The sequence below is a fragment of the Rattus rattus genome, chromosome 4 (genome assembly GCF_011064425.1).
Source record: "Rattus rattus isolate New Zealand chromosome 4, Rrattus_CSIRO_v1, whole genome shotgun sequence".
Lineage (NCBI taxonomy): Eukaryota > Metazoa > Chordata > Mammalia > Rodentia > Muridae > Rattus > Rattus rattus.
The window spans coordinates 101,600,505-101,621,392 of NC_046157.1; the positions used below are offsets into that span (position 1 = coordinate 101,600,505).

Consider the following 20,888-nt stretch of genomic DNA (forward strand, 5'->3'; position numbering starts at 1 on the left):
TGGTTCATAAATGGCTGAGTTAGAACTTAAAACCATTTGTCTTGAAAGCCCATGTGTTCTTAACTTCTTAGCCATGATCATTTTTGTCTCTACACGGGTCACTGTTAGAAATTAGGGAGGCTGTTAGCGTCTCTGCTCATGAGGGAGATAATTCGAGCCACAAAACTAGCACAGTGACTTTTCATCTTCACCAGGCAAGGTGCAGAGTCAGCTGAAATTAACTTTAATAATACAGCTAGTCACTGACTTAATACAGTTAACCTCAGATTTTTCCACTTTACGATGACACGAAAGGAGACAAATTTGGTAGAAACTCAACTTAAAAATTCTGAATTTTGATCTTTTTATGGAGTTAGCAACACGTGATATGATGCTCTCCCCTGATGCCAGGAAGCACAGAGCTGGCGGGGCGCTCCGGGGTAGAAAGACCTGATTACTCTGCAGTGAGCCGGTCACTAAGTCCTGGTGTTTGGCACCAGGGTGCATTTTTGACTTATCTATGTTCTCAACCTAACCACACTGTAAACTGAGGGATACCTGTGCAGTTTATTTCAAAATATTATTGTATCAGGTTATAAGCCTAAAATACATTAATAAAACATCTTAAACATTTTCCTCGATAAACCTTCAAACTCCAGCTTCATTTTATTTATACCTGCAATTCCCCTCAACTGGGCCAGTCACGTTTCAGTATTCAGTAGACATAGACGTCTAGACGGCGCCATGATGCAGATATGGGAGACACACTAAAATGACTTTCTGCCTTTGATTTCTATGAAAGCCACACCCACTAATGGGGTTTCCTCATCTCGGCATCATGGGTCCCCTCCAAAGGCATTTGTTTGCAGGCTGCTAGGCTGCGAGGGTCTAGTGTCTTCTGCTAATCAACACTTTGTTCACATGTGTCGGCTTTTTGTCTGTTTCAGGTGATCCAGGCCCTGCCAGCTATGGGAAAAATGGCCGAGATGGAGAGCAAGGCCCCCCAGGAGTGGCAGGAATTCCTGGCGTGCCTGGGCCCCCAGGTCCTCCAGGCCCTCCTGGTTTCTGTGAGCCGGCCTCTTGCACCCTTCAGGCAGGTCAAAGAGCATTTAGCAAAGGGCCTGACAAGTGAAAGCCTTCGTGTTCTAGACTCCCCTACACACACCGTGCCTGGTAGAGGAGCATGTGGGAGAAACAATATCTCCAACAGTGGGGCAACGACTAAAAGGTTTCACCTCAGACATCACTACACACGTGCTACATGACAATCGGATTTAGAAGAACTGGTGCTATTCGGTTAAGTCTTGTTCCTTCAGGAGAGTCATCAGACAAAAGTCAAATTCAATTTCTCTTTAGGCAAATTTATAAATCCTCCTCCTGGGCTTTTGAATTTTAGTGTGCTATGAGTGCATATATGATGTATTGTGGGCCACTGTGCCAACAACAGCAGCAGCAGCAGCAAACTGTTCAGTTTACCTCACTTGCTGTCATTAATTTTATTTCAATTAAGATATTGACCTGAGATTTGAACAATCAGTTATGTCAAGTACTGCTAAGGAACAAAACCCACTACATTCAACAAAATTGGTGCTTAAAATCTTCATCAGGGCCGTGTCACAGAAGTGGTCTCTATAGATGGTGGTTCTCATCTTTATTCTGAATTTGTGAATATACTGCACCCCAAACGCATTCACATTGTAAGATCCACGTGAAAGCAAAGAGGTGATACCCCGACATGCATATGTTTTGTGGCTGACATTATTTATTTTAAAAGTTTGAGGTAACATGTCTGGTTGTACCAAAGACGAAATAAACATGATTTCATAATCTTTTGTATGTTCTAAGATAAGTCGTCATGTTAAATGTGGTTGCATGTTAATCGAACTTGTTTAGATTCATTAAATTTTTTGACTTATTGCTACTTTTAAAAATGTATTTATTTTACTGGTTTATTCTATCTGAGAAATCTGAAGAGTCCCTACTGGTCCATGGGGTTACCCTCGACAGTGTGTGTGTGTGTGTGTGTGTGTGTGTGTGTGTGTGTGTGTGTGTGTGTGTGTGTGTGTGTGTGTGTGTGTGTGTGTGTGTGTGTGTGTGTGTCTGTGTGTGTGCTGAGAGACTTAATGGTTTTCTTTGAAATTCTAATGAAGTCTATGACCTCATTTTTCCTAGGCGAACACACAGGCGCATATGCATGTGTGTTTTGTACTCTGTTTCAGAGAGTCCTCTCAGTGCTGTAAATCTAGTCTTGCTTGGTCTCTAGGTTAGGAACCACACTTTCATTTCAGAGGTTCTTAGTTCCTCCTCAGAGCCTCACTGATTTAAAAAATAACCTACCTCTCACCACTTAAAAACTTTTTACAAAGCAATTCCTTTAAAAAATTTAGATAGTTTAGGGTTACATTATTGTAATTAAGTAGATGTGATAATATATCTTAATTAAATCATGATAGTACCCATTTCCACTTCTTCAACTATCATTCTATGTATTGGGAATCGTGTAGTTTAAGTTTGAGATTCACCATAGATGGCTTCCAGTGTAGAGGGTAACCAGTAGCTACTGTCCTATGTCAAAGAGGAGCTGAAGGTAATCTCTCCAGCCTGGGCTTTGTGCCCTGTATTAAAACGTCCTATTCTGTCACACACACACACACACACACACACACACACACACACACACACACACACACACACTGTTTCCTGTTCCCTACATCCTGACTCTCTAGTGACCACAGTCCCACTCTAGTTTCCACAGAACAGCAAGAACATGTGACATTTGTCTTTCCATGTCACACAATGACTTCAGTTCCCATCTGTATCTTTGTCAGTTGACATCATTATTTTTATGGCAGAACATTCAAAGACTTGTTTTTTTGTTGATCCAGTCACTGAAGTGTATGTGTGTTGATCCCATAGTTTGGCTATTTCATAGTGCTGCAATAGACATGAAGTGTTTATTACTAATAACCAGTAATTGTTGTTAAAACAATTTAGGCGGGTGTACATGTTTGGGGCTGGAGAGATGACTCAGCAGTTAAGAGGTCCTGAGTTCAATTCCCAGCAACCACATGGGGGCTCACAACCATCTGTAATGGGATCTGATGTCCTCTTCTGGTGTGCCCAAAGACAGCAACAATGTACTAATATAAATAAAATAAATCTTAAAAAAAAAAAAAAAAGAAAAAGGAGTTGCCTTGGTCATGGTGTCTATTCACAGCAATAAAACCCTAAGACAGAAGATAGTACCAGGAATGGGGTACTGCTGTGATAGGCCTGACCATGCTTTAAAAACAATGTAATCTTCTTTGGATATATACACAGACATACGGATTTTATGGTATTTGTACTTATAGTTTTTTAAATTCTTTTTTAGCCTCCACAATGTTTTTATAATGACTTTATTACAATCCCACCACCAGTCTTCAGAGGACTTTCTTTTCTCCAATACTTGCCAGCATTTGTTATTTTTGTATTTTATGATAGTCAGCAAAGTGGAGATGGACTGTGGATTGTTTTCACATTCCCTAGCGATTATTGATACAGCTTTTATGTTTGTTTGTTTTCTGCCCAGTTGGTTGTTCAGATTTTGAGAAGTATCTGTATTCTTTGACAATTTTAAAATTGGATACTTTTGTTGTTCAGTTGACTTTCCTACACATCCTGGATCTCATTCACTTATCAGAGAAACAATGTGCACATACAAATAGAAACGTAAACAATAAATCCATCCCTATTTGCAGGTGATATAATTTTTATGCATAATACACTCAAGAAAGTCCATAAGAAAATTCCCAGAACCAATGAACACCTTCAGCAAGGCAGTAGGATACAAAGTAGCTTTCTAATGCACTGATAATGAACACACTGAGCTTCAAAATATTTTTTAAATATCTAGGAATAATCCTATTCAAGGGTGTGATAGCCATTTACAACAAAAATGCCAGGACACTAAGGCAAAAAAAAAAATTGAAAGAACACTAGAAAACGGAAAACTTTCCATGGTTTGGCCAAAGCAATGTAATGAGAAGAGCTTTGCTACCAGAACTGAGTCAGTCACAGACACAAGGTGATCCCATTAAAAACAAAACAACTCCAGTAATGTTTTTCCTGGGACTAAAAAATTCTTAGAATTTATATAGATCCATGAAGGAGTAAAAATATTTAAAGTAATCCCAGGAAAGAAGAGTAATGCTGGGTGATGTGTTTATAAAAATATAAAGAGAGGGGGGATATGTTGTATGGAGATATGGGGGAAGGGGGTGCCTCTGCATGCCCATGCTGAGGGATCCCTTCCCCTTGAGGGACCAGCCACAGGAATAGAGTTTATTCAGGTCATGGGAAGGAGAGGTAAGAGGGTAGTAGGGACAAAGAAAGACAGAGAGAGAGGAGAGGGAGAGGGAGAGGAGGGGAGGGAAGGGGGGGAAGGAAAGAGGAGGGGAAGCAGAAGAGAATGGGGCTGGGGAGCCGAAGGGGAGGGGGGAAGAGGAAGAGGAGGGGGAGGAGGAGGAGGGGGAGGAGGAGGAGGAGGAGAGGCTGGCTATGAGTACGTGGAGGTAAGGGGGGAGAAAATGGGGAGAGAAGGGACAAAGGGAAAGAGGGTAAGAGAGTAAGTGAACAAGAGAGCAAGAGAGAACAAGAGAGCAAGAGAGCAAAAGGGAGAGGATGGGGCACGCAGCCCCCTTTTATAGTGTCAGGCATACCTGGCTATTGTCAGGTAACTGTGGGGTGGAGCTTAGACAGGATGCTAACACTGGGGATCCCTCAGTCCCTGATCTTGACTTATCTTAGAGAATGACAGTAACAAAGTTAGCATGGTACTGTCACAGAACGGCACACACATCAATGGGATACAGCAAAAGGTACAGAATTAAACCCACATAACTGTTGTTTTTTTCTTTGACAAAGATGCCCAAACCATCCACTGGTGAAAAGTTAGCCCTTTTAGTGAGTAGTACTGGAAAAGGTGTCTAGTCATGCGTAGGAGTGTAAAGTGAGGTTCCTTTCTCCAAAAATGTGCCAAAATCAATTTAGTATACATCAAATATGTTTAGAGCTGAACATTTAAAACTGCTCAAATACAATATACTGAAGAGACTACAAGAGATAGGAGTATTGAAAGACTTGCTGAAAGGAACTGCTATAGCTCAAGGGATAATCTCGAGAAATGACAAATCAGATTACATGAAATTAAGAGCGCTTTTGAATAACAAAGGCAATAATCACCACAGTGAAAAGATAGCCTACAGGTTAGGGGGAAGCCTTTGCCAGCTATATAACTGATTGAGGATTAATACCTAGAATATATAAAGAACTCAAATAATTGACACAAACCCCAGTCAATCAGTCAACTCACCAACCGATCAATCAATCAACGTACTGATGAAATGAATTAGCAGTTTTCAAAAGATACTTTGAGATATTGATAGAATGTGAAGACCACATGTTTATGTCAACGGTGATAAAGTGCTTGAGTGGTCAGGAACTATCTAATCTCAAAAGACGACCAAAGAGACAACCATAAATACTTGGGCACCACTGCGGGAGAGAGGACAGAAATATTTTAAATGCCAGAAGCAGTGGGCGACTAGAATGAAATAGTTGTCTCGACACAACAGCAGCGTCACATATGAACTCAGCAGTTGTGATTGACACACACAGCCTCGGGCAAGTTCAACCCAGAGAAACCTGCATGGAGAAGGGATGTGGGCATAAAATCCCACCCTGAGCTGAAGAGCTATGAGAGAGGGAGAGTCTGTTTTTTTTGAGGGAGTGGTCCCTGGCAGGTGGACCATGTTCCAGGGGATGGCCACAAACTCAGGAGTATACAGGTAGCACAGATTGGATTTGATGGGTTTTAAAAAACAGTGGACAAAAAGTTGGGAGAGTAGGGAGGGCTTGGGAGACAGGAGGTGAATATGTTGAAAATACATTGTACACAATTCCCAAAGAATTAAAAAAAATGAAGACTGTTCAACAACTTTAGTAGTTGGTGAAATGCAAATTAACTACAGGAAAATTCCATCCCCTCCCAGTTATTAAACAACAACAGTAGCAACCAAGAAGCAAATTCTAGCCAGGATGTGAGGGAAGGGTGAACTCTTACATAGCATTGATGTGAATGTAAATTAGTTTGGCCTCTGTGGAATTCAGTATAGTAGTGTCTCTAAACCTAAACATAGAACAACCATGTGACCAAGCCATCGTACTTCTAGGTATATGCCCAAAGGATTCCATGTCAACATACCACAGAGATAGCTACATATCCTTGTTTGTTAAACAGTCATAGTCATTCATAATTAAATAATGGAATCTGAGTAGGTGTCCACCAACAGGTGAAGAAATAAAGAAAACATGTAATTATATAATATATACTATATATTATATTATATATAATATATTATATATTATGTAATATATATAATGTACACACACATACAATGGAGTTTTATTGATCCATAAAGAACTCAATGATGTCATTTCCTGGAAGATGGATAGAACAGGAGGTAATCATATTAACTGACATAAATGAGATGCAGAAATATAAACACCATGTTTTCTCTCCTGTGGGTCCTAGAACTTTTTATAGGTTTGTAAATTAATTCATATATATTTATATGTATATATTCATATATGTTCATATGGGTATGTACATATGACAGGAAAGCAAGAGGGAGGCAGTATGCAAGCAGGTAGAGAATGAAGAGGACAAAGGGAAAGAAATGGTAAGAGCTGTCATCATAGGCCTGACAGAGATTGTCGATGTAAAATCAAACACAAAGCACAGTGAATATGCTCCAGGTAAAGCAAACACTGAGTAAGATCCTTTGTTCTGTCTCTGAGTGGAACGTTCTGTAGATATCTGTTGGGTCCAACATCATTCAGTTCAGATGGTTTTGTTTTACAAACTTTCTGTCTGAATGATCTGTCCGTTGAGGAAAATGAGGTCACCCCCCTACAATATTTGTGTATTAGAGTTGACCTCCTCCTTTTAAGAAGACTATATTCTTTTTTATTTCTTTAAAAACCCCTTTATATATGTTATATATGCATATATTATATAGAATTTATTTATTTAATGTATGAATGCTGTGCTGCATATATATCCATATGTCAGAAGAGGACATCAGATCCCTTTATAGATGGTTGTGAGCCACCATGTGTTTGCTTGGAAATGAACTCAGCATCTCTGGAAGAGCAGTCAGTGCTCTTAACCCCTGAGCCATCTCATTAGTCCTAAAACGCTATGTATAATATATATATGAATATATATATATATTCTTAACAATGAAGTATTTCTTGAGTGCCTCATCATTGTTTGCCTAAACACACTGGCTTGCTATGCCATCAAAATGTACGTGAACTATCAATGAGATCTAATAAACTTCTATCATAGTCAATGTGCTAGGCTTGTCCCACATAGAGACCAATAGGCACACACTTAGTTTGTGAAACTCAGATCAAAGAAGAGTTTAAGTTCTAATGGTATGTTTGTATCAAATGACTTTCATGTGAATTTTTTCATATAGAAATCGTTTGGTTATATCAAATAGGTAATGTGTATGGGATTTCTTAACATTGCTTTTATCATGTAGCTCTGTGCTTCTTAAAGGAAAAAGCTCCATCTCGCCTATGCAGATTAGTGCTGCTTTTCTAGATTAAAAGGATGTTCTTCTTGTTTGGAAGATACCTTTTAGAAATGGAGGCATCTATCATGGCTTTCTGTGGCACATTGGATAAAAAAAATCACATATACTCCCTAGAAAAGAGTCATGACACATACTAAAACAGGCAAAGCCACGATCTTTTCATCAAAGTGCTTTTATTTTCATTGGAGTGACATAATCCAATACAGAAAAAAGAAAAATTCAGTAATTAAACATGTTCTTCAGTTCTATATTCATTAGAAATAAAAAGAAATCAAATATCAGTTCACCCAACTGTTACACAAACCTGAGGCATATCTAGGCTGTATAACACAGATAAAGTAAGTAGCATTGGGGACAGCCACTTACAGAAGCTTACGCAAAACTTGCACATTCCAAATGATAAGAACACCCCATGGTAAATTTCAGTTAAGTAAAACAGGTTACAGATGCACCAATTCTTGACAAGAAAAACAAACCCTCGCAAACAAAAGCGCCTAGCGAACCCTCTCCGTGAGGACAGGCAGACCCGGTGTACACCCCTAGCCAAGCAGAGGTCTCCATGTCTTCTTTTGCGTAGTTCTGAAAGTTGGATGGTGTGCACCTGAGAACTTGCCAAGAGGGGAATGTGTAGGTAATCGAAGTTGCCTAGACACTAGCATATTAATCAAGAGCGAATGATTTCTGACTTATTGCTACTCAGTGCTCCCATGGCGGTAGGATTTGATCCTCACTCCAAACAGCCACCAGGTTGGTTAAGGAGCATGGAAATCATTTTGCAGTCTGAGCACACAAATTCTCAGGTGACACTGGGTGACTGTCTTCTGTCTGTCAGAAGAGCAGGAAAGAATAGTCACCTCATTAGGCGACCGACTTGAAACACTTTCTACGTCATGCTGGTTAAACCAAACAAAATTGTAATCCTTCAATGTTTATCTGACCTGAAGTGTGCTTATTGTAAGTCCCTGCTTCCGTATTATTTATTTTTGGAAGTATCATAGTGTTTCTGAGGTATAAAAAAAATCCAGGTTTAAAATTAACCAGTGGACATGAAAAATCACTCAGGACACGAATAATTCCAAATGTCAAGGGAATTGCTTTTAAATGTGTTGACGACCCTGGGAAAACGCTCAGAGACAGTACTAAGGAGGAAACGTTAGTAAGTTATTTATTTTGGTACAAATGAAAATGGTCCTAAACGATCTTAAAACTACAAGATAATACTTGTGCTTAAGACTTGTAGGTTGTCATTTTATGCAGTAAAACACTTTCCAGGTGTGTAGTTAATTTTTTTTTAAAAATAAACCCATGAGGCTGGACAGTAATATATGCTGGCTCGACATACATTAAACAAATTGGCCGATTGCAATACCGTGCATGTAATACACACTCAGATTGTATTTAGAATATTATCTGAAGAATTGTAGCATGCTTGATAGATTTGGTTACTGGGCAAAGGATTCTGTCTGGTAAATGTTTGTAATCTTGATAAACGGCAATTAACACTAACTTTCGGTTCACCGCCCTTTTGTTTACTGTCTTTCTTTCCACCTTAATAACGGAAGAGAACAAATGGGGATGGGGGTTGACTCTAAGAAACGTTTGGGGATCTGTGCCTTCTTATTTAAGTCTATTCTGTTTTTATTTGTTCTCCCAGTTCACGGTTGCATAAGAGGAGATAGTAATATTCCTATAGAGAGCACCTACTTAAATTTGTCGTGAGGGAATATGAAGGTAAGACTAGTCAGGAACTGTTTAAGTCATTAGCTAGTCCATACAGACATACAGCGCCACTGGCATATTTTGACGTAATTAATTTCTGTTAGAAATACACAATGTATTTAAACACTCTGTTGACATCCTGACAAAGGTATTGTGTGAGGAGAATTACCTGCAGTGCTTCTTAGCCTTCTCAGAGCTCTCCCTAGCAAAGAGTCTAAACTGATGCTAGTCTCTGTGAGAAGAGTGCATCGTTTTGGGCTGACTCTGGCTTTTGGTGCTGTTTACAATTCTCCATGCACTGGTCTTTTCATGAGCTGCCAGGGAGGTAGGTTATAAATTCAAACTGTGAGTACTTGGAAGAGACCAGTCTCAGGCTCCCGGGATGCCGTGAGATTTGCTCTTGGTATGAGGCTGATTGTAAATCTTCGTCAGGGTGGTGAAGACTCAGTAGAATAGAACGATTCTGGAAGTTCAGCTGCTGACAAGGGCTGACGTGTAGACACAGTGTTAAGAATCGCACCTCAGGGTTCCCTGATTTAGAGTCGATTCCGTTATTGCTGAGAGAGGCAACGTGTTCACGGCACGTGAGGAAGCTCGAGGCGCCAACGCCTGCTAGTGTACGTTCACTGGGGTTTATAATAACTGAGTAGCATTCCACTTAATGTAAGTGTGATAAAATTAACCTTACGTAGCGAGCGGATGAGGTAAGATATCGAACAAACAAAACGGATATAAATACACCCCCCAAATCTTATTTTAAAAATAGTTATTCCATAACACAATCGGAATTTAAAGTCACCAGAAGTATTTATCCTCCACGGCAAAATAACAAGTTGTAAAATGGTATCTTTATGCTAGTAAGCTTGCTGTGGTGAAGCCAACACCGAGGCTTGTGCTACATTTTAAGTGGTTAGTCCTTAGTGATGCCTAAGAGGTTGAAGCAAGTAGCTGACTTCTGGAGTCATACCACATATCACTCCCGGAAATGAGCTTGAAAAATTTTCCATATAGATAGATGTTCCTAGCTTTGCCTTGTCTTCTGGATAATTATTTTCTTGCTGGGTCTACTTGTCTGCACCAGTGTTCTCTGTGTCTGCTTGGAGCTGCGGTCAATTCAACCAAAATGATGAGGTTTTCCACATGGTTTTGCTCAGTGCAGTGTTGCTATGATGGCTCCAGCCATGTTAGTAAGTAGAAACAGAAATAACCTCTTATCCTGTTTCCTGTAAGTCCCACCCTTTGAACAAATTGAATACAAGAAATGCTGCCATACCTACGGCTGATGAATGAAGGTCAGGGGCCGACATTACACTGATGCACATGACTTAAAAGGTTAACAATTAAACTCTGCTGAGAATCTCCTCAGAGGGGTCTGGTCAAACTCTGAGAGAAGAGGAATAAAATGGCCAGGGTAGAAAGTGTATTCCCTGCTATGAAGCTGGGATAGAAAATACCATGAGGCTTTACAGTAGACGAGAGTGGAAAATAACTGAGGAGCAAGGGCAAAGGTCAACAGTGCTTAGCTTTTCCAAAGGTCACTCAAATGACCTCAGCTTCACTGGACTCAATTCTGTCTTGAATACAGTTACCAACACTAGAGAAAAAGGATAGCATTGAAAGAAAAGGATGGAATTTTGAAAAATCATTGTTCCTACTTATTTTTTTAATAGTGCTATGTTTCTAGAAAAATAGACATTGTACAAATTTAATTGTGAAACTTATCTCATGCAATCAAGAGTTTAGACATTGTGTAATATGTACCTTGTATACTTGTGGTAAGCTGTGTTTTTCACTTGTCAAAAGAGTATCTGTCCCATCTGTAAGGGAGGATGAACACCCAGGGGTGCCGGTGTGTGCACATTAGCTACTAAAATACAAGAGAAGCATAGGACTACCTTATAGCAGATTTGTATACAATGTATGGGTGTGTACATAGTCAATAAATAAAAGGGAAACAGTCAACAGACCAACGTTATTGTGCCTGCCTTACAAAGACACTGAAAATTCGGAAAAATACTAATTAGTAAAATGAGATATAATTTACAAAGAATATTTACAAAACAAGAAAGTGCAAAGGCCAATGTCAGACTTTGTTGTCCACCAGACTTTTCTAGGTCTTAGACTTCTGTGAATCTGTTCAGTTCTGAACAAATTGCCTCGAACACCATCTTGTGGACAAAAGGAGGTATATCGTAAGTTTCTCAGAAGTGGGAGCAGCTGCTGAAACAGACGAGCTAAAGCATAATTAATGTCTAAGACATAGTTATAGAAATTACTTTATATGCTGAACATCGAATGATAATTTATGTAAGCAGTATATCACAAAATTATTCCTTAATCTCTATAAGTAGGCAAAATTTTAATTTCCAACTCTATCATGAAATAAAGAGAGAGAGAGATTTTAAAAAAAGCACACAAGGTTGGAGTCATTAAACAGCTCTGGCTAAGTTAAGAGGTTGAAGAACTTAAGCCTGACCATGCTTCCGCTGTGCTTAGGAGTAATGGTCACTGTTTTCATTTGGAAAGAACAATGCACTCATGCCATTCTCTTTCTTTAGACGCTAGAAGCAAAACAGATCTTAAGCAAGGACAGATCTTCCCTACATAAGCAGAGTCTACCTAAAATTGGGAACTGAACTGGCATAATATTTAGGACTTGAATTCAGGCATCCTTGTTTATGGAAAAAAAATAGTTTTACATTGTCACCATGGTCTGTAATTATTTTGTATTTAAAGCATATCTGAAGTACAGAATGAGAGAAAATTGATAATTCTTCTCCTTTGCTGAAAACAACAGCAGGGACAAATGATTATTTAAAGGGATATTCCTTATCCTGCTTTGGTGACCAAATTATCCCATTTGTTTTTATGAAGGGGCTGAGAACCTGCCAATCTCTTTGTTGTATTAGCTGGACCAAGTGTTCCTTAGAGTCTGTTGTTAGGATCAATGCCGAGGCAGGAGGGAAAAAACAAATCTGAAGATTAATAACAGAAGATCGAGGGGCTGTGCCGTATAATCCAGTCCCATCTCTCTGGTTATGTTGGATTCAATCTTATGGCCCAATTTTCAAAACTGAGCTTGAACCATGGTGACAAACCACTTTTCAGTATGTATCGTGTGACATTCTAGCCTGATAGTCCTCAGGTCAAGTGAACAAGTCCAGATCTTTGAAACAGGAGTAAGTTAGCCATACATTCCCAAAAATTAGAAAAAAGGAAGAGCAATGACGATCCGATCTGTAGGAAAGGATTCTGCTCTGCAGAACTGAAGTGAATATGATTTGCAAAACAAGAAAATGAGTTTCATCTTTGTATAGGTATCAAATGATCAACCAAAAAAAAAAATCCAAATAAACTAATCACCTACCATCAACCAAATGTTCATGAAAATACTGAAATTATATAATAAATAGTTTTGAATGAGCCAAAATGCAAAAAGATAAATAACCTGTCAATTAATATGAAAAATAATCTTTGAAAACATACAAAAGTCTCTGCCATACAGCAAATTCAAGTAAATTAACATGTATCAGGTAAAATGTAGGTTTTTTCAGAAAATTCAACAAATTAGAGGCTCAAAATATACACATAGCACCAACCTTTCACCTTACGTACATTTTGTGGGGCAGGTTATCAGTTGGCTATGAAGATACGTATGCAAACATTGCATACTACCATCGGGTAAGTTTAAAACACAGCACCGCTGTAGGTATTGCATATGAAAGGAAAAAAAAAGAATAAGCAATTTTAAGCCTAAAACATCGGAAATAAATAGACTTGGAAAATAAATAAACTTGGATTGAAATATACAGCAAAACTCAATATGAAATACCCAAAAAGCTATTTTATGCACAGCTATGTTGACAGTACTGGGCCAGCAGTTCATCTTTTACAATGAAAACCAGTTCAAAGTATGGATGCAGTTAAACAAGCTCTGCCTTACGTCAGGCTTGCTTCCCAATGGGGAAAAAGTTCACAGCTTTCCCCACTTTCAGTGCGTTGCTTTTCTAAACCCATTGTCCTTTATCGATGAACGGACAAAAAGCATCCTCTTATCCTGTGGAATAGGCGCTGCTCTTTGAGGCGTGTGACTGAAGGGCTCTCTCTGGTGGCGCACGCTCAGCTTCTGTGCTACCCACCAACTAAATCCTGGCAATGCCCCTGTGCTCAGTATTCTAGGATATCAGTTGTTTCTGACCCAAGGTTTCTCCAAGCAATGAATAGGTAAGGTGTAAAAAAACACTGTGGGGTAATTCAGCCAAGATTGGGATTTTGCTTCCCTTCGGAGCATGGTTCTTTCTTTCCTCCAGGGCAGAGGATGGCACCCAGGGCCTTGATGCTTGCCCGGCAAGCAGTCCACTGCGAAGCTGAATCCCTCACCCCTGAGCATATGGTTTTGAATGACTTTCGGGTGGAATCTCTTGGCTTTCCTAGGCTGAGCCGGACCTTTGGATGGTTTCTGAGAAAACATTAATCTCCTTAAGAGCACGAGGGCGTCACGTACTCAACATGCCTTTGCTGACCCTCTACCCTCATTTTCCAACACGAAGACTCCTCTTTTCTGGTCATTACAAATCCTGTGCTTTTCTCTGATGGCAGGTCCGGGGAATCACAAAGTCAGAAAAAAGAATTCATAAGATACAAAGGTCTTGCCCAGCTACTAAGGCTTGCTAAGTACCAAACCACCAAGTGCCTCTTGGAGAAAATCACTTCAGGTTCACCAGAGGAGACTCACTGACACAGGGTCAAGTTGGTTCTCCATTTTTTCAAGTAGCGTATGTTGGTGCCAGTGAGGTGCGCTTCAAATCGAGCTCATTGCTAGGAAACCAAAAAAAATCTCAGTAGTTGGCTATGATGATTTTGGGGGCTCCCTGATAAAGAGTCTCCCATAGTTTTTGTTGTTGTTAATAAGTTAAAAGCGAATTCCTTATTGCATATTTTTTCTACATAAATTGAATGAATGTAGGACGGTATAAGACTTCTTGTAAAAAGCAGTCATAAGACAGTCAACAGCAGTAATGTACTACTTCCATCTCAGAAGAGCAGAAAGAAAATCTTAAGCAATGATAGTAAATTTAAATACGAAGAAAATGATCAAGATAAATCAGAAAAGTTAAAATTCAGGAATCAAAAGCTAGTCGTGTTGACGAGCTCAGAGTGTATGTCGTGTGAGTACCGAATCGTCGCATGTGATTTCTTCTGGCGAGCCCCTGACAGGCTTGCTTGGATGTTTCTTATGAAACGGTCGAACTCGGAGCCACACTAAAGCAGAACTCACGGAACGGAGTTGGCAAACATCTGAAAATACTGATCTGCAATTACTGTCTGCAAAGGACTCAGATGGTTGCTTTGGATGTCTGCCCCTGCATCAGAAAAATAAAACAAAGCGGTCCCAAACTCGTAAGCCTTGAGAGCACGTGGTTGTGAAGACCGCGCTGACGGCTCAAGTGGCGTGGAGATCTCACCAGACACGATGGATGCCTTCCTCCGTCTTTTTCACTTCCCCCCTGCCTGCTGGTGGGCAGGAGGCATGGGATAGAGGCAATCTTCTGGGCTGCATCTTCCACTGGGTCCTGGGGGTCCTTGAGGCCCCGGGGCACCTGGCGAGCCTGGCAAACCCACTACAAGGGAAAGAAAACACACCATGAGAATTTGGGTCCCAGGCGATCCTGCCTACCTCCCTCTCTCCTTCAGTTGAACACATAAGGTCCCCAGGGGAGAAAATGCCTAACCCGAGAGGACTGCATGACTAATAAGTCCATTACCTGACGATCCAGGAAGACCCGGACTCCCTGGCAGCCCAATTCCAGGTTCACCTCTTTCTCCCTTCTGTCCTCGGTAGCCTGGATGAGAGACAATAAAATAGGAGGCGTGAGAGGAGGCATGTCCGGTACTGACGTGCACTTGAAGGTACTGCTTCCTGAGCCGGGCTGTTAGCGCCATTTCTAAACTCCCCGTGAACGAGTATCCGTCTCATATTTATGCATTAAACACAAATGTAGGCTAAGCAGGCAAAAAGCATGGAGAACCTGGTCATTATGCAGCTAATCTATTAAGTTAAAACGATTTTGATAGTCAGATTTATTTTTTAAGATAATAAAAATCAATCTTGAAAATTATAACTTATAAGTACTTTGAGAATTTCTCCATCTCTTTTCTCCCAGCATAGCTAAAATGTCTGGTCCTTAGTATTTAAATGTCATAGAAAAGCATTTCGTGTTTTTATCTTACACTGATTTGACTCGAATTGGCATTCTGCTGGCACTAAGATTAAGAGCCGCTTGTTCCTTTATTTCATTTAATTAGCTCTTTATTAACTATTTAGTTCATTTAATTATTACACCAAAGCCTGTATTCGTATGGTGTCTTGTTCTCACACAAAACAAAATTCTTTCTGTGTATGTCTTTCCCATTTCCTGTACCTAGACCCCAGTCAGAATTTGTTGAAGAAAGCTCACACATCTATCATAAACATATAAAAGAAGACATGAGTATTATTTAAGTATTATGTGTAGTGGCAATATGTCACTATTAGAAGCTTGGCTTGTTAAGACTTTACCACTGTGTATCTATCTGTAAGGTTCTCTCTTCTTGTTTTTCTGTGCCAAACCTAGATTCACATTTAATCTATGATACATGTGAACTGGATCATAATATACAGTGAGTGGAGCAGTATCAGCATCAGCATGAACTCAGAAAATAGTTCTAGCTTCTGTAGGTATCGCATGCGAGGCCACATGCACACACACACACACACACACACACACGTGCACACACACACACACACACACACACACACACACACACAGGGTGTATTCCTTCTCCTGTTTTTGTTTTGCTTCACTAACTGGCTGCTGAGCCCTTCAGCCATTTTGACTACAATCATGTCCTATTTCCAAAGGCTTCCAACTGCTGTCGGTAGGTCAGAACTATCTAAGAACCATCAACTATCCTATGGGCCACCGGATTAAAAAAAAAAAAAAAAGGTTTTCCTTGATTGAGAAACTGATATCTAAACTTTAAAAACTCAAAAATAAATAAATAAATAAATAAATAAATAAATAAATAAATAAATAAATAAAACAGTGACTCCCAGTACTATCCTGTTAAAATTGATGGTGTGTATGTAGTCTCCTCCTCCTCGTTGTTTTTTCCTAGTAAGTCTACGTGTGGGTTCTTTCTGAAATGACCGGGATGTATATGTGTAGCGTCCGTTTCTCAAGGTTTCCATCAATTCTCTTTTGAAAACCAACTACATTTTGTAAACGTTCTTCTGTAAAACCTCGAGCAAGGGGGTTCGAATCATTAGGAAAGTTCATCGTCATCTACAGGAGAGCTAAGCTGGTTATGATTTTCAGGTCCATTGCTCTCGAGCTGTGGCAATCCGACCCTGTGTTGCAGACCCCTTCCAGGAGAGACAGAACACCCTGAGGGGTGCTTTCTCTCTGCACAGTAGGAAGGCCACAGTCACAGCCTAGCGCAGGGCTAAAGTACAAATTTTACAGAAATGCTTTTGACTTTCATAGGACATAAGACATCACCCTCTTGGGAGTCTAGGAGGAGGCAAACAAAATGGCCTCCTTCAAATTCTCACTAATGAGTACTCACTGTCCTTTAAGGTAGGCTTATTGGAAGAAGATCCACCATTTTTCATTAGTCAAGTCTTTGTGGGAGAATGGCCTCCCTTGGGCACATTTCTGATGGCTTCACATCAATTTTTTTCTTTGCTTCTACTACAATCTCCAGCTTTGAAGAAAAAGCTCAGGACACTTTATAAGGTCTTTGATTGTTTTTATATCCTTCCTTAAACATAGGAAGAGAATGAAGGTGATAGAAAGACCTTTCCTAGTGCATATTTCAAACTGCCACTTAATTTAAATTAAAATGGATTTCTTTCCTGACAAGTACTATTAAAAACCCACGTATCTTTTAGATGAGCTCCCACTAGACACAATTCCCAAGTGACCAGTGTACCCTGGAACATAGCTCTGCAGACACATTTCCTGTCCCTTTCTGTGCTGTGGTTTGCACCTCACCCCTTTGTCAAACTCAATTATTGTGAGCCACGATGAAGAGGGCTAACCCAACCAACAGCATTTGAGGCTGACACAGATGCTTTCTTCCTTCTATTTAAATAGAAGAGAGAGGAGCATTGGATATATATATCCTCTGAGAACTTTTATATTTACTTATTACCAGAGAAAACCCTTCAATTTCTAATGCTTACCCAGAGAAGCAGCAAAAATCCAACAGCAGCTGCCACCTTCTCATCTGCTGCTCTTCTCTCTCTCTCTCCTTCCTCCTCCCTCCTTTATCTCCTCTCCCTCCTCTCTGTCCTCCCCTTCTTCCTCTTCTCACATGAGATTTCTCTGTGGCTTTTAGGGTTACCAGTACAGCATGACTATAGCCAAAATTCTTTTAAAATGAATCTCATTTTTTTTTTTTTGGTAAACCTTATTTTCTGCTCTGTTTCTGGAAACTTCAACATTACAAAGAGTTGAAGTGTCAATCAATAGCTTGTAGTCAAGATGTATTCACTGTCAGAAGTCCCACAGGGCTACCAAAAGCTGAGGCAAACCCTTCTAAGTGTGATTGTTGTCATATACTCTGGTGAGACAGAAATTTTGTCCACTTTACTAGAACCTGTCTTAAAGAAAACTGGAAACGAAATGAGGGAATTCCTTTAAACTCAAGAATCACACCTCAGTTCTCCATTATAAATAGTAGTCTGTGGTATATACATAGCAGGGGGCTAAACCCACAGAAATCCATTGCAAAGGGGAAGGCCATCTTTTGATTAGTTGACTCCTCAGTAGCAAATATAAGCCTTGTTTTTCAAAGGCCACACTACTATTGCTGACTTGGAAATGTGTCTGACCGAGAACCTTCGAGATGGACCTTCCCAACATTTGGGATGATGCCTGGAGCTAGGAGCTTGTGTGGGGAGGACGACTCTGGTCTGAACTCCATTTTACTAGATCACTGCAACGTTCCATTTTGTGTATTCTCTTGAACTACCGAGATCTGAGGGACCCATCCAACATTTTCTACAAGTATCACAGGACTTATTCTTCCTGTGGTTAGGGCATCACATCATCAGGTAGCTGTTGGGAGGCCTTCCCAGTTCTCATACACACTGACTCCAGAAGAGACCCAGTGACAAAAGGCAATAAGCACCTTCTGCACAGGTATATATACACAAAGGCTGCCTCTGAATCTACATGCTCCCTTTTCCTTCACCTCTGAGTCAAGTCTTACCTAAGACAAAACAACACTGTTGCTTTTGCTTACTTTGTGGGAACTTCCCCCCACCCCTTTCTCCACCCCTCTTTTTCTACCATATCAACTCCCTAACATTAGTCAGGAGAGAAAAAAGAATAGAAGGGGATGACAATATTGTTAGGCTACTTCCTGCTGATTAGAGGCATCAAGTTCATGGGGGCAAGTTTGATTTTGGGGCAGTCAGGATATATAATTTCTTTTTCTCACCTCTTCATGCACGACTACTTAACAAACTGCAACAAATCATAACCGGCAGCAAGCAACCCCCAAACAGTCCCCTCTGTTGAGGCTCTAGCATTTATATATATTCTGAAAAGTCCACAGAGTTCCGACCACCATACCCTGGCAGAAACTATCTGCAGCTGGCAAAAACATGCTCCTGCTAGAGCATGAGATGAACCACAATCACCTGCTGCGAAGCAGCCCCATATCTCCATACCTGGAATTAAAACCAAAACATATTCCATGATCTCTCTCTCTCTCTCTCTCTCTCTCTCTCTCTCTCTCTCTCTCTCTCCCTCCCTCCCTCCCTCTCCCTGTGCATGCACGTGTGCGTGTGCATGTGCCTGTTTGTGTGTGTGTTTAAGAAACCAGAATTCTCACTGAATACTGAAGCTGAGCTTAGAGGCCAGGTCGTATGCTGATTGCCTACTTAACTTCGTGTGACTGGTGTCTTTCACAATAATCAGGTGCAGTGCATTTTCCTTTATCACGCGTTTGGAGGTCATCAAGAGGGCTCTGTGGTAGCTACTCCCTTCAGTCTGTCCACTACGGAATGGAGACTGCACCTGGACAACCCCATCAGTGACAAGAACAACCCGAGGCAATAATGATCTTTGCAGAAGAGTGAAGCACCTTGCTCAGGTGGCTAGGACTGGATGTTCAACCCCTGACCAAAAATCCACACCTGTGCAAAAGTTCCCATCAGTCTTTAGTCACCCGTCTATGTAAACACTCCTGCCCCCAATTCCTCCCTCCCCTCACCCTTGATAGCCTCCTGACAGCACGGCCCATTGAAACAAAATGGTTCTCATCTTCTGGTCACTTAGCTCAGTGTATTAGGTCTTTCTCTACTGCCTTGCTTTGGATTAACTGGCGTTTACCTTGGGGATCCAACCATGCTGGGGTAAGTACTCCAACTATCAAAGCCTTCCTTGCAAAACCTTCCATATCTGACAGTGTCTGTTGCCCTGTAAGCAGCCTCTACTGCTCCCCCATCTTCACAGGGACTCCAAATGCCCAGAGACTACTGCCTCTGGTAAGTTGAGGGACCCAAGCTAAAGTGCCTAAAATACTAAGACCTCCTGTCTCCTCCACAGGACAGCAGAGCAATGTGTCTGAATGGGAACTATTATGGACTTCAGCCAGAATCTGGAAACCCACTTGCTGGTGTCGGGGTTCATCTTCTTCATGACATGGGTCCCCGTGGCTAATTTTGAGACTGGATTTTCTAGTGTCTGCCTTTCTGTCCCTGTCATGTCTAAGAATTGGGAACTCGGGAATGGGGGTCTGTCCTCAAGTGGGTCCCATGTGTAGTTGGTGATTAAAAATGGACTCTGGAGTCAAATTTAATTCAACCCTAGCGAGGTAAACTTTCCAGAATGCTTAGGGGTAACTTTGGTATAGCAAGGGCGCCTATGGCTGTGGCTTCTCTAACCTTGCTTCTCATAATTCTAACTCCCTGAATTCCTCTGTCAGAATTCACGAATCCTCTAAGCACCAGTCTATCTAGTCAGTATGCAAGACTGCTAGCCATATTTTTCAACAGAATAGCTGTGTCAGAACAACTGAATCAGGCAAAACTCAAGGGCATTTGTCTTCCCCAGTTGTCATCAGTGGGACCACTGCCAATATAAGTTTGGATTTAGAGACTTTAGAAGCCATACAAAGCATCCTTTAAAGTTCAAAGGTTATTGTAGTTATCTGCCCAAGGCCTACCCAAGATCAAGCTATCCAAAAGCTCTGGCAAAAATGGTGTAGATGATCCCCAAGGCCCTACCCCTTCTATGGGAACTATTGGCAGAGGCTACTTGCTAGGGAAGGAGGACTCACTCTTAATGTAGGATGGGGCCACTTAGTAGGCCTTTCGTGTTTCACTGCAACCACTGGATGCATCATACCTGTGCACGTATGGTAGCACCAACTGCACCCAGTGACTGACTTGTTTTTTTAAGACAGGGATTTGGGAGGACTCATGTTGGGGGACCATGGGAATACTTGGATGGGGAAATGAGTGCCTATGATACTATTTCACTGTATGCA

The 20,888-nt window shown here is 40.8% G+C and overlaps 2 protein-coding genes across 2 annotated transcripts in view; one reads left to right on the plus strand and one right to left on the minus strand.

Annotated features, from left to right (window-relative positions):
* Positions 1 to 1,910, plus strand: part of Col9a1 (collagen type IX alpha 1 chain) — an 88,889-nt gene extending 86,979 nt beyond the window's left edge. The window contains exon 38 of the mRNA XM_032899717.1: positions 927 to 1,910. Within this exon, the coding sequence (XP_032755608.1) occupies positions 927 to 1,111 (185 nt within the window). The 3' untranslated portion in view covers positions 1,112 to 1,910. The remainder of the gene's footprint in view (positions 1 to 926) is intronic.
* An 11,556-nt stretch (positions 1,911 to 13,466) lies between these two features.
* LOC116899258 (collagen alpha-1(XIX) chain) overlaps positions 13,467 to 20,888 on the minus strand; it is an 81,302-nt gene continuing 73,880 nt past the window's right edge. The window contains exons 34-35 of the mRNA XM_032900875.1: positions 15,110 to 15,187; positions 13,467 to 14,965 (exon numbers count right to left, since the gene is read on the minus strand). Of these exons, the coding sequence (XP_032756766.1) occupies positions 14,841 to 14,965; positions 15,110 to 15,187 (203 nt within the window). The 3' untranslated portion in view covers positions 13,467 to 14,840. The remainder of the gene's footprint in view (positions 14,966 to 15,109; positions 15,188 to 20,888) is intronic.